Genomic DNA, 27,544 nt, shown 5'->3' with positions numbered 1-27,544 from the left:
TCCCCCCCGGCCGCCGCTGCCACATCCTCCGCTGACATCAGCCCGCGCCGCCATATTGCGCCAGGAGCCGCCTCCGCCAGCTCGGCCGCTAAGGGGGGGACCCCGGCCCCGGCCCCGGCCCGTGCCCCCGCCGCCTCCCCCCCCCTCCGCGGCCGAGCCCCGCTCCCCATGAGCCCGCCCGGCCGGCCGCAGCCGCGGTGCGGGTAGGGCCGAGGCGGGAGCGGCTCCCTCGCCTTCCTCCTCCTCCTCCTCCTCTTCCTCCTCTTCCTCCCCAGCGGTCGCCGAGCGTCCCCTCCGCCCCTCGTTCACCTTCTCCCCGCCATGACTTCCCTCACCCAGCGCAGCTCCGGCCTGGTGCAGCGCCGCACCGAGGCTTCCCGCAGCGCCGCGGCCGCCGACAAGGAGCGGGGGGCCGGCGGCGGCCCCGAGGACGAAGGCCGGCGGGACGAGCCGGGGGACGACGAGAAGGGCGACTCCAAGGAGACGCGGCTCACCCTGATGGAGGAGGTGCTGCTCCTCGGCCTCAAGGACCGCGAGGTGCGGGGGGTGTAGGGTGGGTTTTTGGGGATGTGAAGGAGAAGAGGGCTCCCGGGGGGGACCCCGCTGCGGCTTTGTGGTGGTTGGAGGGGGGTTGTGAGGCAGACGGAGAGCGGCTGGTGGGCGATCAGGACGAGGGAATGGTTGTAAAGTTAAAGGAGGGGAGGTTTAGGGTAGAGGTCAGGAGGAAATTCTTCGCTCTCAGGTGTGAAGGTGGTGGCGCAGGCTGCCCAGGCAAGCTGTGGGTGCCCCATCCCTGTAAATGCCCGAGGCCAGGCTGGACGGGGCGCTGGGCAGCCTGGTCTGGTGGGTGGCATCCCTGCCCACGGCAGGGGGCTGGAGTGAGGTGATCTTTGAGGTCCCTTCCAACCCAAACCATTCTGTGATTGTGATGGTGCTGGAGGATTTGTGTGCTGTTGCGTGCCGAGGGGTTTGGAGGAGGTAGGGAGAGTTGGGACCCACTTTGGATGTGGGCCTGGCAGGAGGGTTTTTAAGTTTGTAGCATCTCAGAGAAGGCTCAAGGGGGAGTTTGGGGGTTGGGTACCTGGAGGTGAAGGCCAAGGTCTCTGGACAGCACAAGTGCTTGTCTTGGAGGCCTGGGTAGACCTGTGATGTTTGTACTTCTCCTCCAATTTACCTGTGGGTCTTACCTGGGAGACCTGTCCACCCTGTGTCAGACACAGCTATACTATACTTCCTTCAGGATGTGCAGCAGCCCTTTCTAAAAAGACTTTTCAGGCTAAGGCACGTGAAAAACGCCTTAGAATTCAAGGAGATACGTGTGATAAAAATGGGTCTTGAACCGTAAGTGGGTCAAAATGAGGAAACTGCCTAACTGTAAAATTCTGTGTTCTTGCTGAATTTATAGATTAATTGTTTGACATGGTGCTGTGAATAACAGAAGGTATATTTCTACTGGCATGGTGGTCAGTTTTATATTGATGATCTTTTGGAAGGGATAATCAATATAAAAACCATGCACATTGCAGAAAGTCAGCCCTATCAGGGGAAACAGTTTGATATGGTGTATGGTGAAGCATAATATGAGTTTATTTTAGATCTGAATTACAATATGAATTTCATGGAGTGACTTGTTTTATTTTTATTTATTTATTTTTTTAAGTAAACTGATGAAGACAGCTCATTGATTTGGGTGGAAGTATCTTGAAGTTGTGCCTGTTCACAAGCACAGAGTAACGGGGGGGGGGGAAGCTGATAAGTTGTATGCTCTTTGACAGTGCACTGTTGACAGTGACTGTTTGTTTTCTAATGTGTGGGGGGTGTATCTGTGTACATACCTGCTACAATAACATGCCTTATTTCTCTCTGACTGCGTGCTTCAGGCCATATTCTTATAATCCCGTTTTTTTTCAGATGGAGCTTGCCATGGCACCCTAATAAAGTCAGTAGATATTCGCGATGATGTGTGCTTCCACCTGTTGACTCTGAAGATGTGTCTATGCACATTTCTCTTCCAACTCACCTGAATAGTTACAGGGAAGCATTAGGCATGCTGATACAGGTTTCTGTCAGGATTGCCTACGAGGAAGAGGTGATAGACTGGGTTTTTCTTTCAACCCCATTTTTTCAGGAATCTGTGGTAAATCTGCTGAATTTGTGGGTACTGGGCTGTAAAGATTTCAAGTTAGGTAGCGTTCTGTCTGCCTATGAATATACACTGTAAGTGTTTCTAGTATTTCAAAGTTAGTAATTAACATTGGGCCTAAAAAAAAAAAAATATCCAGCTTTGCACTGGTGTACATCAAAATTATAAATCACCTGACTTTAGGAAGAGCAGCAGTGGCACATGCTACAGATAATGTATTATTTCTTTGTATGGAAAGAAGAACTGATTACAGTGACATTACACTGATTAAAGTGGATATTCATGACTCCCTTAAGACTTTGCAGTGGAAACATCAGCCAAGAAGAATGGTAATGTCATCTCTAGAGTAGGGGGCTTATGTATACAAACAGCATATACGGTTTCTGAGGTTTGTTGGACATGAATCACCAGGGTTTGTTTTGCTTTTCTGTCCCTTGTGTCCCTCTCTTTTATAATAAGCTCTTTGTCTTTTTTATTTTAAACTATAGGTTTGTTTTCAGAGATGACTTTTTTCTCTATTTTTGAATGATAAGTAAGCAAAATAAGTTTATGCAACTGGGAGTGCTTTTTATACAGTTTTTACTTCTAATAGAAATGGTTCCCAATGACATTTCTGTGAGCCTTTGCCATGACAAGAAAACAGAGAAAAAAGTAAAACAAGCTCTGTAAAGTATAATTGTGAAACTACACAAAGTATAAGGGAAAGACAAAAGCAGGGATGTGATCTTAAAACTCAACTGAAAACCAGTAAATCTAAAGCTGACAACATCATTCATATTTAACTGAACGCTGAATTATTTTATCCTTTCTGGAATAAAATAACGATTTGGCCACAAGGCTGAATTTGTGTAAGAGCATATTTCTCTGAAAATATTTCCTCTCTTGGAAAAGTCACTAATAACTGCATTGTTAACTTAGCTTTGATGTTTTGAGGGGTAATTTTTTTTTTCTCCAACATTAAACAGTGGTGAATGTGGCACAATACAACATAAATTGTGTATGGAACGCCTTGCATGCAAGGCAATGTCATTTATAATTTGTACATGTAGGTGGAAGAGCCTTTACTCTTAGGAGAGTATTACAGGAAGATTCAGGCAGTGGTGGATAGATGAGTTGCATGTTTCTAGGAGATCGTTAGATCCTTATGTGAATCATGCTTTCAGAACAGAGCAGGGCCTTTAACAGCCATAGCAGAACTCTTGAGTTGTTGCCCGGTTGTAGCTGCAGTACTGGTTGAGTGATATGAATGTCCAGCTGCCCTAAAACAAACACAGCGTGCCTCGGCCCATTTTTAATGCTTGCACACAATTAACTGCCTTCACTCATGCTTCCTGGGCATTGCCTTTTTTTTTTTCCCCAAGTTTGATCTTATTAAAATGTAATTTATGGAGGGCTGGTTGCTCTGTTTCTTTTTTTTCCCACCAGTGGTTACTCTTGGCTTGTACCTTCTTCGTATATGTAACTATTTCTGTATTCCAAAGTCAGGATAGGTTGCAAGGGGTAAATGCTGAAATGCCTGCATAACGTGACAAACGCGGTGTCCTTGGAGGAGCAGGTAATACACTGGAACAGGATGCATTACTGCAGTTCTGGAGGGAGCATCCCCGAGGAAATACTTGGAATCCCTTCAGAGATAAGGCTGGGAATAGGAGTCGTGCCTGTCCATTTAGAGCAGAGCCATAGCCTGTTGCTATAGGAATAAAAAATACTCACTGAAATAAAATACTTTGCTGTATTAAGTTAAAAATAGTTTTGTGGTAGGGTGGGTTAAAGCTGCACTGAAAGGGAGGCTATTATGTAGAACTCCTGAACCATCTGAGGTCACTGCTGCCAAAAGAATGGAGTAATAAATAGTGACAGTCAGCTTATTTGGAAATGACAGCTCGGAGATGAGTACAGACCAGTTTGTTCCTTATGGCTCTTCTGGACATCTTGTAACTCTCCCATAGAAAACTGACAGGCTGAAAGGTGGCAGTGCTCTGTGACCGTCTCTCCATTTCATTTGTGTGTGTGTGCATATATATATATTTCTTTTTTCTTTGTGGAGTTTTCTCTCAGTAGGAGTTGGGAATCTGTTCAAATGCAGCAACGCTCACAGCTGCTCCTGTACACAGTGTGCCACAGCGAAACAAATTGATCTAGCTGTAGAGACATGGCACCTACTTCTCTAGATCAGATAATTGTCCTCAGTAAGTAAAAATACTTAAACTATTTCCTTATTTGCTGAAAGAAAACTCACATCAGTGTGCTGAAATAATAGTCCTGCACTACTGCAACAGTGAATATCTCTGGATTTATTTATTCTTTGGTGAAGCCAAAACACCGTGAGTGAAGTGGTGTTCAGTCACTTTGTTCAGTACAGAAGTTCTCTTGGATATGTGCTACTCATGTTGGTTCGGGTATTGCTGAAAAGTTGGTGTTACAGTAGTCATGCAGCATAGCTTTCTGTCCAGATAGTTCGTGAGAACGTTTCTAGATTGTGTTTTCATTGTAGGAAGCAAATTGTTAGGGAGGTGTTTTGCTTACTTCAAATTTGGTGTTTTGTGTTGATCAGATTGGGGCTAAAATGAAATTTATTCTTTAATTCTCTTACAAATCTGAGAAGCTGGATTTTTTTTACTGAAATTTGTGTGTTAATTTTAAAGATACTCGTTTAAAAATGAGAATAATTTTAAAAACATCTGAGATAAGGGTGGCATTTTCTATGATCTTAGAATTTGGACTTGAGGAATTCTTATCCTGATGCAGAAATGCTGTGATTTTTTTTTTTTTTTTTTTCCCTGTGTACAAATGATGAAGTTCTGGAAAGTCTTGTTGGTATCTATTTTTTTTCTGTTTGTTTTTGTTTGTTTGTTTTCAGTTGTTCTTCCTGTTTAATAAAAGGCTTCAGCAGTAGCCAGAGTATCAGCTCTAGCTCCCAGATTTTGCTGAAAAAATTCTGGGACGAATGAGTGAAATATGAGGAGGCGTCTGTCGGGAATTCACATCACGGTTGAAGAATGATGTATGAATGTTGAAACCTTGACAAAGACGTCCTTTTTCTCAAATGTTCAAGGCCTAATAACAACAAAGTGTGTAATGTCTGTTATGAAAAATTCTTTTTCGTAATTGCCTACCTCTCTGGTCTTTTTTGTTTTCATGACCATATATAAATAGCAGGCCATCAGAAGAGAGGAGGCATGGGAGGAGGAGTGCCCAAGTTCTGAGCACTACAAGATGCAGTGAAGTGCCTCTTCACTGGGCTTCTCAGTAAATCTTGCTGCTTTGGGGCTCTTTGGAGGACATGCTCATCTGGAAGCAGCATTATAGTTACAAGTTGACTTTATGTATTAAAATGGAGTTTACTTTTCAGGTTTATTTCATGCAGCCAGCGTGGTTATCCCTGCTCTTCTAGCATGGCTAATTTGTAGTCTATATGACTTATTCACAAATATCTTTAAGTGTAGTGTTAGCTCCTTCTTTAATATAAAGCTGTAAGAAGACCAGGCAAAAATTAGTCAGCGCCTATCTAGTGACACTTCTGATTTTTTTTTTTTAAGTGCTCTTAAAAAGCAAGGCTGTAACTCTTCTTCGTCTCCTACAGAAAGCTATTTTTTTGTAAATTTTGTATGAAGTATACCTGAGAAAGCATGGCTGGTTAATCACGGAACTGAAAAATTAACGTTTTCCATTAAAGAAAAAGTGGTATTCAGCTGGTTTTTCATGCTAAAGTAGTTCAGGCACTGCTGCACTTAGAAAGCTACATGCAGTGAGCCGCCTTTGCAAGGCTAAAATGACCAGCCAAAGTGTTGCAGACAGTAAGAGTAATTAAGAATGACTGTTCTACACAGAGCATATGACTGCTGCACTTGTGTTTGTGAAGAGAGGAAAATCATCTCCAGTAGTGGTGTTTGTCAGTTTCCTCTGCATGGACAACATTCTCAGGCTGTCTCGTCTGAACTTTTGGTAAAGAAAGGAAAAAAAGTTGTAGTCAGCCTACTATGTGCCACTGCTGACTGTTTTTCACAGCTAACCTGCTTGTAAAATGTAAATTTCAGTAATTTTTCTTTCCTTTCAGAAAGAAATACTCATAATACATTATTTCTGAAATCTTTCTGCAGTAAAATTGTGAATAAAATAATATACAGCTGTTCTCCTCCTCTGAATTGCACTGTATATCAGCCTGGACGAGTAGGAACACATAGATATGTGGTATTATGATTAACCCATATTACGCATAAGTAAGCTATGTCCACCAACTCCATGTCCTAAACTAAATTACTGTATTTCAGCCTTTTTTTGTTGTTGTTGTTTGTGGTGGAGCTTTAAAAGGATGAATGGTATGCCTTGTGAGCTAGGTCTTTGTAATTAGAAATGCAATGAACATTTGCAGGTCCTTTGCTGTTTGTGGATGTTGTATGATTTATTTCTCACACTAGGAAATCCGGCTACTGGCCTTCTTTGCATATCTTTCTGTTGCTAAATTTCTTTTAAGTACACGTAAGCTCCTGATTGCTATATACTTTTTCATCATCTCCCTTTATGGTCTTACTGGGTAGCACTGTGTGGTTCGATACAGTCCTTAATTGACAGGCTAGCTGTCTTAGGTACACAGAGTGTGTACTCAGACATTGTACCATGGGTTTTCTGTCCAGAAAATGATTATTTCACAGAACATGGCACTAACAGTTCTCACTTTTGTAGATGCCTGACTTTTACACTGGCACTTCCATGTCTGTCAGCCTGTTCCACGAGTGGAGCATTCCTTTCGTATTAAGTTCCAGCACACGTTCTGCGTAGTGGAGAAGGCAGGTATTACATGCATTGGTCAGGTTGAGGTAAATGCCCTGTAGATGTTAAATCTGTGCTAGTCTCTTAAATGCTAATTACAACTGCTTTGCCCATGCAGGATATTCAAATGTGCCTTCTGCTTTAGCAGCATCTGCAGACTGTGTGTGGGGCTTTCAGTTTGCTGGTGGGTACATCTTAAGTGCTAAATGGAATAATGTGTTCCTTTTAATGCAAGAACAGTGCATTGAGTGTTATTTCTTACCTCACAGTGAAAATTTGTGATGTGGCACTGTTGTGAGATGGTCTGGTTCTTGCAAATTTTTTGCACCTGGGCAAGTGAAACAAAGAGCAGTTCTGGAAAGGACAAGCTGAAAGGAAACTGGGAGTTCAGACAAAAGAGAGGAACCCCTATTGGTTATGTTCGCTTTTTTTGGACACCAAAAACATTACTCTGGATGTACATTCTCATCCATGACTGATAAATAAAGAGCGATGAAGATCCATCAAAATGAAATACTGCACTGCTCCCCAGTTTGAAATAGCCCTCTGCTTTACTTAAGAGTTTTAAGTTGTGTTAACTTAGGGTGGAAAAGGTTTAGTTTTATTTTTATTATTATTATTTTTTAAAGAATAGCTGTTTTATTTGGAGACAGATACAGTATATTTATAAACCCAGAGGAGGGCATTTTAGTTGTAATGTTGCCTGGTCAATAGACAATTGGGCCAGGTCTCTTCAATGTCTTCATCAATGATCTGGACAAGGAGATCAAGTGCACCCTCAGTAAGTTTGCAGATGACACCAGGTTGGGCAGGAGTGTTGATCTGCTGGAGGGCAGGAGGACTCTGCAGGGGGATCTGGGTGGGCTGGGCCCATGGGCTGAGGCCAGCTGTATGAGGTTCTACAAGGCTCAGTGCCAGGTCCTGCACCTGGGGGAGTACAACCCCATGCAGTGCTATGGGCTGGGGGAAGAGTGGCTGGAAAGCTGCCTGGTGTAAAGGACCTGGGGATATTGGTCATTTGCCAGCTGAATGTGAGCCAGCAGTGTGCTCAGGTGGCCAAGAAGGCCAACAGCATCCTGGCTTGCATAAGGAGTGGTGTGGCCAACAGGACCAGGGAGGTGATCGTCCCCCTGTACTCAGCTCTGGTGAGGCCACACCTTGAGTACTGTGTTCAGGGTTGGGCCCCTCACTACAAGAAGGACACGGAGCTGTTGAAGTGAGCCCAGAGGAGGCCACGAGGCTGCTCAGAGGGCTGGAGCACCTCTGCTGTGGGGACAGGCTGAGGGAGCTGGGGGCATTCAGCCCGGAGAAGAGAAGGCTCCAGGGAGACCTCACAGCAGCCTGCCAGTGCCTAAAGGGGGCTACAGGACAGCTGGGGGGGGGACTCTTTGTCAGGACTGGAGTGATAGGACAAGGGGGATGTCTTTAAACTAAAATATGGTGATTTTATATTAGACATCAGGAAGAAATTACTCAGAGGGTGGTGAGGCCCTGTCCCAGGCTGCCCAGAGGAGCTGTGGCTGCCCCATCCCTGGCAGTGCTCAAGGCCAGGCTGCATGGGGCTAGGGGCAGCCTGGGCTGGGGGGAGGTGTCCCTGCCTATGGCAGGGGTAGGAGTTGTATAATCTTTAAGGTCCCTTCCAACCTAAACTGTTCTGTGATAGTTGGTCAAAGTCAGTTAAACCTTCTCCTTTTACTTTGCTAGTACTAGCACTGCCTTCATTGCCTTAGAGGGACTTAGCGGATTTGCTCTTTTCTTAGAGTATTTAATAGAAGTGTACTGAGTCTGGCTGGGTTGGAGTTAATTTTCTTTGTAGCAGCCAGTTCAGTACTCTACTTTTGATTTGTGACCAAAACAGTGGTGATAACTCACCTGTGTCTGAGCTGTTGCTGAACAGTTTGGGCTCAGCATCAAGGCTTTACCTGTTTGCCCCTCTGCTCCCCATAGCGATGAGGCTGGGCCTGTGCCAGAAGTGTGGAGGGGACACAGCCGGGACAGCTGACCCCAGCTGAACACAGGGATATTCCATACCATATGGCATTGTGATCAGCAGAAAAAGGATTTTTTTTTGGTACGTAATCATTGCTTGGAGGTTGGATGGACATCAGTCTTACCTGTAGGAGGTGGTGAGCCATGGCTTTTGCATCACTTTTTTATTTTCTTCCTTTGTTCTTCTTTTGCTTTGTTTATTAAACAGCTTTTATCTCTCACACAAGTGTTTTGTTTGGTTTTCCTTTTGCCCTTCCTAATCCTGCTGATAAGGGAAAGAGAGGGAGCAATTGTGTGGGGCTCATCTGCCAGCCAGGGCCAGCCGCAGGGAGGCACTGAACGTGTGCAAATTGCGTGTTGTAAGCTCCTGCTCGTTATACTTGTATCTGGGCAGGATGTGAGCTCTTCTTTTCCTGCCATGTTTGCTTACTGCTGTTTGAAGACTTCTTTAGAGTGAAGTATGTGATGTGGAGGATCTGAGCTCCAGTTCTAAATAAACACTTCTTTCAAATGCATGCCAGATTTTATGCTCAGTGACAATAGCTGGTATTGTAGGAAATAATTGGCAGGCTATGGAATAAACTGCAACTTCATTTTACATGAAGTATGGAGAATATAGGTTGGACCCTGATGGAAGGGGGTGGCTTTGAAGTAATTCTCTCCATGTGCATACACTAATCGTGCTGAAAGTTAGGATGCGAGGATTTAAGTTTCTTTTAATTCCTAAAGGAACAATCAGAGTTCCAAGTTGTGCGTGGGTGCATTGCCTCCTCTTCAGCAAAGTTGCATTTTTTTTTTTTTTTTTGTCTCCCTTTTAGCGAAGACATGTCTGTGTACATGCTTAAAAAGCTGTGCGGTAGCATTTGGCTTTAGTGTTTTCGGTAGTCGACAGCAGTTGCTGTTTGTTATTTATTCTTAAACACAGTGTCAGGCTGATCAAATACCTGACAAGTTCCTTGTCAACAATATTGGATTTTTGAATATGCATGCTTGCTTTCCAAAAGTATTTCTAGTGTTTGGCTGTCAGAACACTTCAGAGACTTTTGCTCGCTAGCTTACCTTCTGTTTATAACTAGACTGCAATTTATGTTCCAGTAAAATGGCTAATGATGTAAATTGCATCAGAAGTTGAAAAATAGGGACTGCAGTCTGAAATAAAATCTTCAGGTTGTGGTATTTCAATAGAAAGCACTCTGCACTGAGCCTTGCTTTTCCTTCTTAAACCGGAGATTAGTTTTTAAAGGTTCTGTAGGTCAAAGTGCATCATTAGATGTTCCTGCAACCACCTTGGCTGAGAAGGTGATGACTTGCTTGAAAGATAAGATATTCAGTGAAGAGCTAGCAAGGTATAGGTTGGCATAGAATCTTAGTCTGGTTTGCAGAGAACGAGGAGGAATCCTGTGTATTTTAATTGCAAAAGCGCGGACTTGATGTTAGAATATTTTTCCTTTGATAAGTGAGAAAATTTGCAGTGTTCCTTTAGAGATGTGTATTTCTTGAATATTTTGAATATTCACAAATTCTGGACATGTTTTTATCTACATGTTTATATGTACTGCTTACTGTGTATTACTATATTTGAGGGATGACTGGTAAGAGTGATGAATGTCTCTTTTACATTGTTTTGTTTTCAGAAGAACATTGATATATTTTTTTCCAATTACGTAGGTAGACAGAACTGCTTCTTTTGCTGAAACTGACATCTCTATGTACCCATTTAAGGGCTACCTGAGAAATTGTAATTCCAGTTTTGGTTACAAGCCATGCAATATATACAGAGCAGCCCTCTCTGAATACATTTCTGTCAGGTGAAGATCTATCTTGTTTCTTTCACCAGAGAAGTTGGTCCAGAGAAACGGTTAAAATTGCAGTCTGGCCAACAGTAGGTGTGAGAACAATTCTGTTTAAAGGAAAAAAAAAAAAAAAAAAAGGAAGTTTGGTCTTTTTATAATTTTCTAGATGATAATAATAAACTTTTATTGAAGCTTATTGCTTTCAACCCCCACCCCTCAAAAAAATAAAAAATAAATTGCATTTCAGGGAAGCTTTTTCTTATGTTTAGATTCTAACACAAACTTCGAGCATGTTCGTAGCTAACTGTTTTCTTATATTCCTGAGCAGTCTTCTGTTATCCTCTTGTCTTTTAGGAGGGAATGGATTGATAAACAATGAGAAGAGACAAGGCAAGCTATTACTAGGGAGCTCCTTAAGCAAGACCCTAACCCTGAACATTATCTTTTTAGACAAGCATGAATAGGTTGGGGTAAGACCACACAGTTCCTTGCCAAAGGAAATCGATTTAGGACTTGTTAGAGAATTCTGCCACGGAAACTCAATTTGGTTTTGTGTTCTAATGCATCTGGCATTGTGCACTACTGTGGTGTAGTGGAGTATCAGATTTTCTTAGAGGTAAAAAATCTATAGCTGTTAGATTTAGAGATTAATACAGGAGCTCTGAATGTGTATTAGAAAGTAACATAGAATGCCTAAGTCATTAAACCACATGCAGATAATAATAAATAAATAAAAGTAAAATAAACGTCTGCTTTTCTTTTCACTGTTAGCTGCAGCTTCTGTGCTGTGGTTAATCCCAATTTCAAGTAGATTAAATCGCAGTAACCTGTGGTGGGAATAAAAAAAATACATATCTTTTTATCCTTTGAGGGTGAAAATGGATTAATGTGTATAATAAAAAAATACCTGTGGTGAGATCAGCCTAACATTACCTTTATGGTTCAAACAATTTTAGACATGCTAGCCTGTCTTCAACTAATGTTGCGATGAAGCTTTTCCTTTTCTCTTCTTCCATCATTGTTTTCTATTGTTTGCATTTCCTCCCAGCTCATTGTGAATATGTTTATGCTGATGAAGGAAGTTCTGATTGGTTCTCCCTGGAGTTTAAGGTCCTTTGTATGTTCACAGCTTACTTGAATAGCTGGCTAAGAGCATGTAGAAGTCCACATAAAGACTTAGTAGAGTAGAAACAGATGTTGGCTGGCTGCAAAGAGGAGTTGAGCAGAACTAGTGCAGAATTGCCCATTATATTCCTGTTATGTCTTGTGTCCACAGTGAGCCATCAGCGGTTTGAAGCTTATCAGATTTTTGCAGAGCAAAATTCTGTATGCATCATCTGTTTCCCATCTGATAAAACTAGATTTCCAGTTTTCCCGGTTGCCAAGAATTAAATTATTTTAGTGGCCTATAGGAAACATACAGAAGCGGTATTTGACATACTTGATAAAATATTTAAATGTAATTAGCAGATTAGATAAATTTATAGTTTAACACAGTAATTAAATTTGAAAGGCACCATGTATTATCCAATATGTCAACCAGTATTACATCAAATTAAGTATTTGTGCAGATCGGAGAAATAAGTAGCATTTTTTTTGCAGTGCTTTGAAAGTTTAACAACCTTAGTAACTTCTTTACATGCTTTTCTGGTATTTCTGTAATGAGATGTGTGATTGCCAACCATTCCTACTGATGTGGCAGTGCATGTTATGTGAAGTTGTGCCACCCAGCCGTATTACATAGACCACAGTTTGAGAAATGTTGATCTGAGGGATTCAAATGATGAGGATGAATACACAGCTATTTGTCCAAGTAGTGACAAGCTTTTCCTATGTGTAACTGAGAACATGGAAAAAATTATGTTTTTTGTGTGTGTTTTGTTTTCATTTTTACAAATCCTGTTTACTTGTTTTTATGTTCAGAAGCTTCTTGCAATGATATCCTGGAAGAATAAACTTAAATAATTTTTTAAAGTGTTTGTTATTCTAATATAAGAATTTCCTGCTCTGAAAAAAGGATATGGTTGAAGTTTTTAGGATTAACTGAAAAAATCAGGTACCAGATTGTTGGACAAATACTTTATAAATATGCTCAATGTTAAATTAGGCATACATTGCATCAATCTTGCTGATTTCCACTCAGAAGTTGTATTTGTTCTTCTTTGTCGAACGATGGTGTTTCTAAATAAAACACCAGCTTCCAAGGGGATTTCTTATCTAAAGACTCTGTAAGCGTTCGACAGTAACTCAGTTATTGGCTTTGATCTGCAAGAGATTTTTGCTTTAAGTTGCATTATCTCAAATAATAGATTTACTTACTTGTAACAATACCAGGCAACGTTTTTTCTTTTTAATCAGTGATTTTACTTTCAGCTAAAAGGATAGGAACAACAGAATTGTATAAAGAATTGTCTGGATTTGAGGGTCACTTACTGTTGTTTATCCTCTCCTGCCCCTGTCTCCTGGGATCTCCATTTAGTTGTATGACTTGACCTTAATATCCAAGAAGATGTAGTGTGTGTCTTGAAGAAGAATCTTGATAACAGGTATGCTTGAAATTCATAAAATGAACCTTCTGAGTCAACGTGAAGGAGTGAACTTTTATGTCAAAGCGTAATTTGTAATAAAGAATAATGTAAGCATCTGGTTTATGTATACATACTTGCTTGTATTTCATATTTTACCTCTTTGGATTTGAGAACAGTTTTAAGGAGATGTTGACGCTCTTGAGGTGCTTCCAGCTGCTTTCAAAAGTTCAAGATACTAATAATCTCAGAGACTATATAAAGGGAGCAGTATGTTAAGATCGTTCTCCTCTTTGTGGGGGTTATGATAGCCCCATGCTCCCCAGTCTGCTGGTAGTCTTTGTTAAAATTACAACACTTAAAAACAGTGTTTGGAGTCAGCAATCATAGCTGTGCAGCAGATAATCTGTTGCAAGCCGCTTTACAATTTATATATATCAGATATATCAGTGAGAGTATGCAAGGGGAGGGAAACAGCCATCTCTGACATGAAAACCATGGCAGAAAAAATTCCTTATAACCTGTTGCACGGCACCTGGACAGCATCTGCTGTTACTCCTTTACCCCCTGTCCTCTCCAGCTCTTCCTGTAGGTCCCAAAATTATTACTTCAGACAGGAACTCCTTGACTGAAAAAAGCAAGAGTTGTGTTGCAATTGTGATCAAGTCCATTATGAAATACGACTTGCAACAGCCCACGTTTCAAGAGGAATTGTCTCTGCCTGCCTTTTACAGTAGGTTTCGTATGGGTGACGGATGATGATTTTGGATTATTAGGTTCTGTCTGTGCTTTGTGCTAGCTAATAATAGGCTAGCAGACACCTCTGAAAGTACTTGCTGTTGCTTCAGAGAATCAGAAAGGGATGCTATTGCTGTCCTGTCAGATTTAAATAATATAACTTCAAGTTTATGATGATCAGGGTAATAATCATTGCTGAGATCCAAAAACAGGGAGCTAGAGGTAGTGATGAATATAGAGTGTGATACCTCAAGCATTGTGTCCTTTGTGTCTTCTGAGCAGATAGTGCTCATTAATGGCTTCACTATAGGTCACCCAATAATGTGTGATTTTTTTTTTTTTTTTGAGATTTTTATCCCAAAGACTAACTGAATAGTTCTAGCCTTAACTATTCAGGTTGTGGTTTTGAAGTCATGCTAAAGAGGGGATTGTCACTGAAGGGGTATCTTTGCCTTTTGCCAACTGTCCTAACCATATTCCTTTCCTTTCTTGTGCTGCCACTGAAATTCATTCACCTGCTCAGTAGATGAGGTGATGGAACCGTCCATTAGCTTTCACAGAGACCACTTTCCTCATCTAGTGTGCTACGCAAATGCTGCTGTGGGCCCAGCGAGCTGCTATGGGATGACAGAGTAAATACTGTTTCTTAAGCAGCAGTTCAGGATTTGTTGGACTGTGTTCTCAGGTTTGGCCCTCAAATGCTAATAATGAAGGTGTGGGGGAGGACTTAACCTTCTCAAGTTACATGATTTTGTTCAAGGTTAAAATGAAATGCTTTGACGTTGATTTTAAGTGTCAGTAAAACTAATGTGAGTCACTCGAAGGAAGGTTAGTTGAAAAGTTTTACAGTTTAAGAGATGCTTATGGTGGCAGAGGAGTTAAATGCTGGGATGTCATTTTGTTCTTGATTTCTCTTCCTGTTTGTTCTTTTCCTCCCTGGTATTTCTTGCTGCCATGTTAAGTACCTCTAAGAAAAGATGCTCGAATTTACGTAGATACAAAATGTGAGTCCATGTCTCAGCACTGAAAACAAGCATTCAGGTATTCTTGCTTCATGATGCACCGTGCTGTGTAAATGCGAGAAGACTCTCTGATAACTGTGCAGTGCAACATCTTCAAAGGAAAACTGAACCACCTCATGTATTTTACTCCTCCTGAACCATGACTCATGAGCAGCCCATGAGGTCTCCAACGTTGTATTTTTATTATGGTGGATTGCAAATTTGGTGATGTTGATCAATGAGACCTGGAGATAATTGATGTCAGTAACATCCCACGATGACACCAAGCACGGAATGTTTTCCAGTATGTTTGTCATCTGTGATATCTGAGAACACACCATAAATAGTGTGCCACATATCAGAAAGAATAGAAGGCAATGAAGAAAACCATTGTTTGGGAAAGCTCGATACTTGTTTATGTATAAACATAATGATAGTTTTGTCATGGAGCTTTTATACTGCTGCCACTAATGCAGTATTTGAATGCCATCCATGCAGAAGTAATATAATAGCAAACTCCAGCAGAGTTCGAGAAGTCTGGAGTTTCTGTCTCTCAGCATCCAAGCAGAGCTGGTTGAAAATCTTCCTCTGAAGTATTCTTCTAATGGGAAAAAGGCTACCTGTAAATTCGGGATTTACTGCTAGTGAAAGCAAAAGCTTCCTTTGACCTAGATTGTGCCTCCTCGCTGTGACACCCTGAAGTGAGGGGTTTCATGTCTCCATAGTAGACTATCAGATGTATTGCCTTGGACCTAGAACCTTCAAGCCTCTTGGGAACTGCAGTTGCTGTTCATGGCTTTCTGTTAACTTCCCAAGTTGGCCAGCTCCTGTTCTGATGGGGCTATCAGGGTTCAAAAGGGTTACAGCATTTTTTTTTCCTGGTGTCTCTACATGAAGTTTCAGAAATTGCATTCTTTGCTAAATTTAAGTCTTTTTGTTTGTGTCTTTCGTAAAAGAAGAGTTTGGAATCTCCTGAGAACAGGAATTTAGGATTTTGGGTAGCTTCAGTGATGGTCCTGGTTTAGTATGTTCCCCTTTAATTGCTTGGTTTATTTCAGTTTGGTTACAGTCGATCTCTTGTCTTGCTTTTAAGTAGAGGATGCTAGGTGAGGTGTTTAAGGAGTGCTCTGAAGCCCAAATATTAAATGAAGAGGCTTTTAGAGAAGTTTAGACTGGGTGAGCATTGTGTTCCATCCCAGAGGAGCTCTGCTGTTGTGGTTCTTCATAAATGTGAATAGAGGTCAGTGTTGGGTCGAAGTCTCTGCTCTGACTCAGACTCAAATACTGAATGTGAGTCTGGATCTAAGGGTGGGCCTGAGAGGGCCTGTTGTTCATAAAACAAATATTTTGTATTTTTTGGTGAGCAGGCCATTGTATCCCTCAGTAATATTCACAGACTATTACATAGTTTTAAGATGTTTTTAATTAAAAGACTTATAAAGCTGATACTCATTTGTTCTGGCTCTGTGGTCTGTAAAGTAATCTATAATAGCATGAGGCTCGCTGGGTTAGATCAGCGAATGCATTGGCAGCTGCAGTCTGCAGTGTGCTGTAGATGGGTTTGTAAACAGGTAGTCTTAACCAAGCATGTTAAATGTGATTTTTTTTTATTTTTATTTTTTTTTACCATATGTGTACATTGAAGCCTCAGGGTTGGAACTCTGCAAGTACTTTTCTTCTCTTCCTTTCTTCAGAATCTGAGATATTTTCGCAGATTTTTCAGATTTCCTCGCCCTGCTCTGATCTCAGCCAGGTAGAGTAGAGCTGCTGGTCTCCCCTTGTGAGTTAATTGAAGAATTCCAGAGAGAGTGTATGTTTCTGTAGTGGGAAGAGATCCGTAGTACCTCCTATGGATGAAACAAAGTATTCAGAAATAAGACATTATATGGTCCCATACAAGTTTTTTGTCCTCATTTTCAAAAGGAAGTATTTTTTTAACCTCCACTCTGTAATCTGTTAAATTTACTCAGTCAGTACTTTTAAGATAACAGCTATAAATGTGAAATGGCATCTGCAATTTATTTATTTTTTTTTTTGCATTGCTACTGTTAGGTGGCTTTAATTTGTACTTGAGAAACTATTGAACTTTTTCTTAATACAACAAAATTGACAATTGCCTGGAAGCTGCATAGAGCAATGAAGGAGGCAACTGAATGACTGCTCCATCAAGGCGGGCTGTTTTAATACTTCAGTGAAACATCTTTGAAGTTTCTTGCAAGTTTTTTTTAGAGACACTGCTTGTGTTGAAATCACTGATACACTTGGCATTGATATTTACCAAATATTTGCAGTTGTTCTGGTCAGGTTAGGGTCTTCTCCTTCTGATTGTTTACACACTTGGTCAGTCACAATGGTCATTAGTGCAGCAGCTTTTGGGATCTGAGATGAAGAAAGCGTTATCTTCTCTTTGATTTTTCTTTTTAATATCTTCAAATCATGACATTTATGTAACTTCTGGATCTTAAATATCTGGAAATTTATATTTTGAGTGGTGTGGAGGATAGGAAATAAATGTGTTCTGTGGGAGTGTACTCTTGATACTTTTGCTACAGCTCTTATGCTGCAATAGTACTGAGTGATTCAAAAAAATACACGAATAGACTGTGCACAGAACCCTGGTGTTGTCAGTCTTGTGTATGTGTTTTCTCTTTTTGCAGTGTGGCTTTGTTATAGCATAACCAGATGATGGCACTAGGTTTTTTGTAATCACAGTGATAACATTTTAGCTGCTTCAAGACATCAATATTTTTGGCTATGCAGGATTTCTCACAATTTCTAACAATCCTTACAAACACTTCTAGCAAGCTCTAGAACACTATCTTATTTTAAGTATAGTTTTGAGAAGATTGCCTTCAACATCGCTGAAAATCAATCTGCGTAAGGACATCCTTAGGGAATAACACAAGTGAAGGGTTTGAGGGACACTGGTAGGACCTTTCAAGTTGTGGCCTCTTCCCTGTGGGGTATGTATGTGAACCCTGCCCCATCACGCTCTGTGTGCCAGCATCTGTAGGGGTTAGAGTCCCAGCATGTGGTTACACTGTGCTGTATTCAGATGTGAGCTTGTGGATTCCCCCTGCACGTAGGAAGGAGCTGCAAGAGTTTGTGCCTTGCTCAGCAAAGGTAGACCCGGTGTATCAGTGAGGCTTGCTTGCTTGAATGTGTTTTAATATAATTGTGTGGCTTTTCCATCCCTCTTGGGGGCTGCTCACCGTATATACATGTAGCATAAATACTTTGCCTTGTCTTCCCCATCTGCCTGAACACATCTGAGGAAATCCACGAGGGTTGCAGAAACTCAGTCCTTTATAAATGCAGAAGTGAAAATCTAATGTGTTTTATGTTATAGAAACATGTGGTGGTGAAGTAGGCAGCTGTAGGATAGGGTGTGACAGGCAGATGGTGTGGACATGCAGCTGAAGAGGCAAAGCAAAAGTGGGAAGTGGAAGGTAAGGTGGTAGGCTGGTAATACCCAAGCACAGGGCCATGGTCAGGAGATGGGTGGTATTTAGGTTCCAGGTGACTAAAGGCTAACCATGCAGGAAGGCTTGTGTCAGCAGGGAATTGGGGAAGGTGCATGTGAAGAGCAGAAAGTGAGTAAATGCTGCAAGAAGTGATGGGAGGGACATGGTGTAATGCATGTGGATTTTAGATAACCTATTCTTTAAGTAGAAAGAGGATGTTAGTCTTGGTTATGTGCTTTGCCATACTTGAGTGGAAAGTCTGAGCTTTCAGAGTTAATAGAGTAGCAAGTTTCCATTATAAAATTCATTTTCATTCCCCTTTATGCTTGTCTAGCAAAAGCATTTTTTAATCTTAGAGTTTCTAGGTCAGCTCAGAAGAAAACCACTTCCATGCTGTTTCTGTAAATAAACATGACAGTTGTAAATGTTCTTCTGATCATTGAATCAGCGTAGATTTTAAAATTGGCTCACCAGCTATTCATAGCTTAAAGTGCAATTCTAATGCGAATGCTGTCAGATAAAAATAATTCAGTACCTTTTAAGACACACATGTGCCCCTTGCTTAGCACCTTTAAAGAAATAAGTATTTCATTGAGTTAGGACGTTTATAAAATTAGAGAAGACTTGTAAGAAGACAGATACAGCAAAAAATATTTGGTGTTTTATTGGTGGCAATATTAGTGCTATTCAAGGGTATTAAATAGTGGAATGACTTGCTGTAAATAGTACTGTAAATAATGATCTTAGGTCTATAATGAGAGTGTTTTGAGACTGCTAGGTATTTGGAACATAGTAGGAGAACAGTGTTAAAAGGCCAAACTAAATACGTATTGTCTTCAATAACCTGTAATCAGCAGTGTTCAGGGGCTGATAGGCTCAGACAGACCCCTCTTCTACTGTACACTCTGACCTTCAATTGTGTGGGGGCTTAACAAATCCTTTTTTTCAAATTTGTTTTTAATTTTGCCTTCCTGTAAGGACAATTGAATCCTCATGTAGAGAAGGAGTTGACCTGTGACTTTACTAACCTGTCAGTTTCAATAGTCACCCTCTAGGTCTTGTCTGGAAAAAGAAAAAAATGCTTGTTTCCTGTGTAAATAGTACAACAGTACTTCATACTGCTGTTCTTCCTCTCTGTATATTGTTATTCTCTCTGCCCTTTCCATTCCGCTTTTCTTCACTGTCCGTGTTGCCTCTTTATTAGGCAGTAGTTCTGTAACGCTGAGCGTTAACATTATTGTTTTCTGCACTTGCTTCTAGTTGTGCTATATGCCAGTTGAGGTAGGTGTCAAGGAGCTGTTTGCAGTGTTGAAGATAAATGTCCGGTTCTATTCTGTTTCAGCTACACCAGGAAGCTTGAGTTAATTTAAAGGATGATTTAGTTAGACTGTTGTGTGCTAACCTGACCTTCTCTGAAAGTTCCTTCAATTGTCTGAGGTCTTTACAGTAAGTGCCAAACGTTATCTATCCATCTGTTTGAACTACCTGGAAAGAACAGTTTAATGGATTGAAAAATGTTCAGGATGACACTGGCTGTTACATAATACCTCCTTCCTCACTTCATTAATAGCGGTATAATTTCTGGATATTGAAATATGATGTTTCTTCTCTTGGATCCCCTGCAAACTATGAGCCTGGAGAAAAAAAAAAAAGCGAGGCAGTATACATTCTCATGACTTTAATGTCATCAAACCCACTAGAGCAAGCAGTTCCGTTTATGAAGGTCATAATCTTTTTGAACTGCCTTTCAGGATCACTTGATTAAAAACTAGCAGATGGTTGCTCAGTCTCCTTCCTTGCAGATTTTAAAGACCTGCCTGGATAAAGCCCTAAGTAACTTGGTCTGACTTTCGTAGCTGAACATGCTTTGAGCTGGAGGTAGGACTAGAGACCTGAAGTCTCTTCCAACCTGAATTATCTTAGGATAATTTATTTCTCTGCATCCCACAGCTTGTGGCCACATATGTAGAGTAAGTGCTGGAGCTAAGGATTTTATACCTGGTAATTGCTGCTGGGAATAGTCTAGTTAACGTCACCTCCTTGATAAATGCTTTAAATGCAGTTTTCATTACTAAGCGAGGGAAAAGGTTTTAGAACAAACTGTTTGCATAATAATATAACACTTTTTGTGAATAGAAAGAGGTATGTATTATGCCAGAGCTGTTTGTCTGGTAGATATTTAATTTGCATATGTGTTTTCTGATTTCAAAAATTACTTTTTTTTTTTAATAGTACAAAGAGACTATTTGATTGGAAATAAAATGTAGGAATCCTTGTTTTGTTTTGTTTTGTTTTTATCAAGAAAATATGGCACCATATCTTACACATTTTTTTGGCAAAGAAATGTCTGGTGCCTACCGAAAACAAATTACCAAATGGGTGATTTCTGAGAGTAGCTGATGAGATAACTTCTCAAATGCCTTTCCAACCTTATGTTTCTGGCCTTTTAAGTAAATATCTGTGACATTTCAGTAATGGCTTTCTACTAATTAAGTATTTTTGTAGAATTTTTCAGAAGTATGGGTCATTTATGTAATAAAGCTCTTGAAAATCGTAGAATGGTTTGGATTGGAAGATCATTTAACTCTAACCTGCTGCCATGGGCAGGGACATCTCCCACCAGCCCAGGTTGCCAATGGTTGTTGAGCACTGCCAGGGATGGGGCTTCTCTGGGCAGCCTGTGCCAGGGCCTCACAACCCTCTGAGTGAAGAATTTCCTCCTTATGTCTAGGAAAAATAGCTAAGAGCTAAATGGAAACAAATATTTTATTGTTTCTAGAGATCTATATTTAATGGCATGCCTTACTTGGGACTGGGTTGTATGTCTAGTGGACATTAGGTGTTTCTATCTGGAATCTCTATACACTGGCAGCTGTCATTTGCAAATAGGATGAAGTTGTATTGTTCATGATTTAGGCTGGTCTTTGTTACTGGCTAGGGTAAATTTTTTGAGAGAGTACTCGTTTTATTTGTTTTTGGTTTCCTGTATTCCAAATTGGATGTTTTCATAAAGAGGATGTATTGCTAAAGAAGTTTTGGAAGATCTTTCAGGGTTGTACCAAGTGTTTCCACAACCACTTCCCAAAAGAAAAATTATTTCTCAGAATGATTTTGTTTTGAATACTGTTCTTGCATGTTTGGTAATATTAAATGTCGGTTACTGTATAATTTAAATAGAATCCTTTTCATATTTTTGTCGGAGTTGTCAAGCAGTGAAGTACAAAATTCAATAAATGTATTTCTAGGGATTGAGTAAATTTATCATATCAAATATTTGGTTCTGCTATTTAAGCAGACAGCTATCTGTGCGGAAATACGGATGAAGTGTGTTAGCTGTGGTGTGGTTCATAGAATAAACATGGTTTGCAGCTTTGCAATCCATGTAAAAACTGTATGTATCTTAATACTAATTTTCACATTATTATTTCAGTGCTATATTGTTTATGGAAGTAAAAGCATGTTAATGTTTCTCAGGAAACACAGATAGCCCTGTGTGATGTTAGTAATGCCAAATGCTTGATGTCTTAAAAATGTAGTTAGTTAATTTTGACTACGTATAAACTAAATGGTATGTACTATTTTGTTTGGTGTCACTTTCTTGAAGTTTTGCTGTTCTTCAAAAAAAGACACTAAGTGAAAAAAACAGTGGATGAGTGTTTCTCTTTCATGTTTACAGTACAGGAAAGGTGGTTGTCTAGTAGTGCTATTTTACAAGTGTGTGAGGATAAGAGGACTGCTTACAGAACACAGCAAGCCTCTTCTATTTGTTTTAAGGTGGAAGTATCTTACTGTCTTTCAATTTTCTCAGGGTTACACATCGTTCTGGAATGATTGCATCTCCTCAGGATTGCGTGGCTGCATGCTAATCGAATTGGCATTGCGAGGGCGTCTTCAGCTAGAGGCTTGTGGAATGAGACGCAAAAGTCTATTGACCAGAAAGGTAAGTGGGCACGTTTGCTTTTATGTCATGTTCCAGGCAATGCAGTAGTTACAAATTACAATTTAAGGAAAAACTTTTTTTTTTTTCTTTTTATGGGTTTAGATGTTCTGAGTAGTGGCTTAGGTCACAGGTACAGAGTTAGTAACTACACTGTTTAAATGGTGAGCTTAAAGGCTTTGTAAAAATCTTCTGTACTTGTTCTCAGGTCCTGTTAGCTCTCTTGAGGTGTTCCTGCTGCTGCTGGGAGCCTTACGCAATCAGCTGGCTGTGGCTGTGGCCGGGGTGCGGTGACAGCAGTTACTGCTGGGAGCCAGCAGCACCAGTTGTAATCTGTCCAAGGAACTGGCTTTTGCAGTGTCAGTGAGATGTGGGCTGGGGCTGAGACAGACAGCTAACTGACAGCGAGCCAGATGTATCCGGCAAGCCACCAGTTTGTGCTGGTGTACACAGTATCCTCTGCATGGTATGCTTTGCACTGCATGGGAAGGAAACATCCTTGTACTTTGGGCCCCTGAGAGCACAAAATTGTCTAGCTGAAGCATGTGACTGGTGTGTTAAATTGGTTATACTCTCTGACCTTTAAGATGGGCAAATTTTTAAGGTTCTGTATTGAATTAGGCTGAAGATTTGAAGCTTTAATTTATTACTTTTGCTGCTGGATTTTTTTTCCTTAGTACAGAATGTGCAAAGTCATACCACTTGAAGAATTTCTACTTCATCAGCATTAGTGGATTCTTGTAAAATAAGTTTATTGAATAGTTGGTCAAATATTTCTATCCACCACAAATAATTTCTCTTTCATAGCCTGTTTCCTTGTCAATATTACACTTTGCTGATTTTTTTTTTTTTTTTTAAAAAGGAAAGCTTCCAAATTCCCTAACCTTTTCCCAGCTTCCTTCTCCTCTAAAGAATTGAACCTCTGTTCAGGCAAACAGCTCCTACTTCTTTTAGCTTCATTTAAGCATATTCAGCACTGATTAGTTTGTACATTTTTTTCCCCCCACAAAGCTTTTGGCTCCTTATGTATTCAGGAATGTTCTTTAGCAGTTATTTTCTTTCTATGCAAACCGTATCAGGTCTGTCTAACTGAAGTTTTAACTACTTTTTTTTAAGGAAAATGAAGAAATAACCTGTGTGTATCTTTACTACAGCGTACAAACCAAATTCTTGTTTGTCTCCCCTCCTTTTTTTTTTTGCTAATTTTATCGTGATTTTTGGGGGTGGGTCTGTGTTTTTTTTTTTTTTTTTTTTTTTTTTTTTAAGGAGAGATAAAAGCTATATAGTATTCAATGCTTTGTTCTTTTTGTTGTTGTAAGAAAACGTAGAGTGTCTTTTTTTGCAGGCAGGAGCGTTCTATGAAAGAGAAATAACAAAATTCAAATGAAGATTGATTTCTGCTTATATAATTTCATGCAAATAAAACCCCTAACTTCTGATATCTATGATATTTCTTCTGTCCTGCCCCATCTCTCAGTTTAGAAATCATTCTTGTTTTATTTCTCATTTTATGCAAATTTTTGCATTGTTTAATATGAAATTGCAGTCTTGTTCCCATATTTGCTAGATTTATGTGCCTTAGCTCTACCAAGTGTCCACCTCTACCCTCTTTGGTACAAACTCACAGGCTTTGCTTGCTTTGACCTTGTTGTGTTTTTTTGTTTTTTCTTGCTGTGAATTAAATATCATGGTTAGTGAGTGGAATGAGCTGTCTAGTTGCATACAAGGTTGTGATTCAGTGAGGCAGCAGTATCACTTTATATAGCATCTGCACCTCAAGCTAACCCTTCTTCTGCCCTGTGCCAGACCTTCCTGGAGCTTTGTGGGAACGTAGAAGCTCCTGAAAACTCAAAGCTCTGGTATGTGTCTCAAAAATTGTGTATCTTCCAGCCATGGCGTGAAGGCAGAAGCTCTTTTCATTTCAGTTGGTGCTGCAGCTGAGAAGGGTAGTCCTGTTTTGCAAGGAAGCTTAGTATTTTTGCAGTCTCTCGTTAGTGTTCTTGCAGCCTTGTCAGGTCATCACTGTCTGAAAACTATTCCACATATCTGATCCATTGAATTTTTACTTGGATCATTTTCTTGGTCTCGTCACGAGGTGTGGCACAAGTAACAGCTGAGAAGAAGAGGAGGGTAGAACTACTTCTTTGGGCAGTAGTACAGATACAGCAAGTACATGCTTGAATGCTGGAGCCAAACGAGACTGAGAAACTGGCAGGCAGACTTGATGGACTTCAGTAAAACTTTGAAAGTCAGTATGACATGTTTGTATCTTGCAACGTCCTTGTACGTTTAGCTTGAGAGTATATAATCACTATATTGTTTTAGAGTTGCATCTATTGATGGCATCACTGCTGGAAACAAATAAATGAAAGCTGAAGTTTGTATGTAAATAAGCAACTTCTAAGACCAGTGGTTATTGAAGACAGAAAATGGCACTCTATGCTGCCTTACTGTATCAGAAAGAAAAACCAATAATTAAGCTTTTTTTTTTTTTTTTTTTTTTTTTTGGAAATAAATCTCAACAAATCCTTGGTGAATTAACATCTTATTTTATAACTGATAATTATGAGTGATCCATGCATGAGTGACTTTTTACTCATTATTAAAACTAAATAATGAAGAGTTTACTCAAAGTCAATGCACGAGGTGCTTCATCTTTAGCATTGCCTAATTGCAGAGCTTCATTGTGGAAAATGCAAATTAAATACTCTGTATAATTGAAATGTTCATAGCAGTCAGATACCAAGCAAAGCTAATATGTGATAAATTGCTGAAAAATTGGAATAAAGAAAGACTTCCTTAATAGGGCTAAGGATCATCATCTCTGAAGAACCAGGCTCTTAGCTTCTTTCTCTATTTTAACTCATCTATTAAAAAAAAGAAAATATTCCCCTTGAGGATACTTAGTCTTCTGTGATGATCCAATTCACAAGATGCCCGACCCACTCAATTTCCCACTTTTCTTGTGCTCTAATTAACCGAGAGACATTGATCAATAAATCCTCATTCAAGAAAGAGCAGATCAGTGAACACAGGAGAGAGGTGGCTGAGCTCCCATTATTGCCCATCTCCATGTGCTGAAAAAGGGAGGAGGAAAAAGAAATACTGGGGAGGTATAAATCAAAATGCTTTTATTTCAGGGGAAGGATAATTGGAAGAATCTGTACAGTAAATGTTCACTGTAGCAGAGAGTGAGAAGAAACAGTGCTTTATTGCCTGGCTGCAGAGAATGGTAAACTTGGATACAAAAACAACGTGTTTTGTGGCTTCACTAGGGCTTACAGTGTCCTGAGTTGAATGGAGGAGTCTATGCTCCCTATAGGTCTTTGCTCTAATGCCTGTATGTTTAGTCTCAGACTGTCATTGTGCATTATCTTCAAACTAACTTCTTAAACTTCCTTACAGTGGCAGTAAAAAGTATTTTAAATGCAAATAAGCAAGGAAAGCTGTTTTCTAAAGTTTCTAAGATTTTTTTTTTTTTTTTTTCAAAAATGCTCTGAAGTCTGGGGTATATCTCTTCATTGAGGGGTATATGTGGTGCTGGTTGTTTTTCACAAAACATGTCAATAACTTGACTTTGCATCTTAGTGAGATGGTGAATAGTAGTAGGTTACCAACTGCAGGAGGCTGGAACTATCCACTATAACTAAAGTTACAATGAAAAAAGTTACATGAAATTAATCATCTGGGACACTTCAAAGAAACTAAAATTTTGCCAGAATGTCAGTTTTTAAAAGAAGTAAAGATGAATATATGTTGGGTGTTTTTTGACTAGTTTCTTAAGGAATACATGAAAGGTGGCTATTAATAGAGCAGAATCTAGCAACCAAAACCAAAACTTTAAATATACTCAATATTATATACTCAAATCGTATACTCGTAACCTCAATACAATGTATTTACTTGAAATTAAATAATAGAAACTTCCAAAAGTTCAGAAAGCACAGTTTAGAACTGGGAGATAGTATATATTCTTATACATCATTAATGAAGTTTTTGAGTGAAGCTACACTACAAGCTTGTAAATCAGAAATACAGTGGTCATTAAGTGTGTTTAGTTTCAAGTAGGGATTGCCTGGACTAAAATCCTAAATTTCCTGATTGATAAAAATTCTGACTGATAACCACTTTGCAAAAATATTTTATATGCTTTGTTTTTGTATCTGAACAAGCCTAATTTTTTTTAACCTGTCATTGTTGACGGCTTCATTCTTGGTGATTTAATAAAATTTTAACTTTTATTAAAATTTTAATTTTTAGCACTTTATATATACTGTCTAAAATGGACATAATATTCTAGCTATGACCTGCTAGGTATTCACTAAGATCTTTCATACAATTTTCCTGTTAATACAGTTTAGATTGAAATTATCCCTTTGCCAAAAGACTTGTTTTTTGTTGATTCATTTGTTTTTTAGTCTGCTGCTAGAATTACTAGATGTTTTTTTCTGCCATTCCAAATTAGACAGTCATTTATTGTATCTTTCATATTTGTTCCCTGTTTTTCACTCTGACTATAATACTTCGCCTTTCTTTCTGATTTTATCTCATTGTCCTTGGATATATCTTCAGTTAAGGATCACTTTGCCATTATGAAGTTGTCCTAACATTGCAACTCATTTCTGTTCAGTGTTATCTACAGACCCTATAAGAGCATATTCTCCTCTTCTATTGCTTGTAGTAAGAATTATTAGAACTACAGAACTAAACTTGGGATGTATTTCAGTGGAACGCTGAAAGCTTTTTACTGGCTGGTAACAAGCATCTTCCTGATTACTGGGAAGCTTTATTAAAAATAAGACTTTGTATCTAATGATTCTCCTTTATTTGTGGAATTGTTTTGATGTGGTTAATTTTTTCTTTGTTTATTTTTAGCACTTTATATGCATCAGGTAAAAAGATAACTTATAAAACAATTTGAATTGTTATATCTAATCATTATTTTCATAAGCAACTTTGATGCTGTACTAATTCTTTCTTTCCTAAAGAAAGAGTGTTGTTTTTTTTTTTTTTGGGGGGGGGGGGGGAGTATTATTTTTTATAATTAAAATATATTGACTTGAGCTAATGAAATTCATATGTTTTTAGTTCAGTGCTGTTACCTTCTTTTTTTTCCTCTGGTTAGAAAGACATTTGTACATGGTTGATATAACTGCTTGTACTGGTGTACTGGTAAACAAGCAG

General features: G+C 39.6%; 1 protein-coding gene across 1 annotated transcript in view; it reads left to right on the top strand.

Annotated features, from left to right (window-relative positions):
* GOLPH3 (golgi phosphoprotein 3) overlaps window positions 1–27,544 on the top strand; it is a 33,499-nt gene continuing 5,955 nt past the window's right edge. The window contains exons 1-2 of the mRNA XM_084505379.1: window positions 1–537; window positions 22,232–22,363. Coding sequence (XP_084361505.1) covers window positions 322–537; window positions 22,232–22,363 — 348 coding nt within the window. The 5' untranslated portion in view covers window positions 1–321. The remainder of the gene's footprint in view (window positions 538–22,231; window positions 22,364–27,544) is intronic.

This window comes from Aythya ferina, assembly GCF_964211825.1.
Source record: "Aythya ferina genome assembly, chromosome: Z".
Classification (NCBI taxonomy): domain Eukaryota; kingdom Metazoa; phylum Chordata; class Aves; order Anseriformes; family Anatidae; genus Aythya; species Aythya ferina.
The sequence above is the reverse complement of the archived record's forward strand: the minus strand, read 5'-3'. Positions and strand labels throughout refer to the sequence as shown.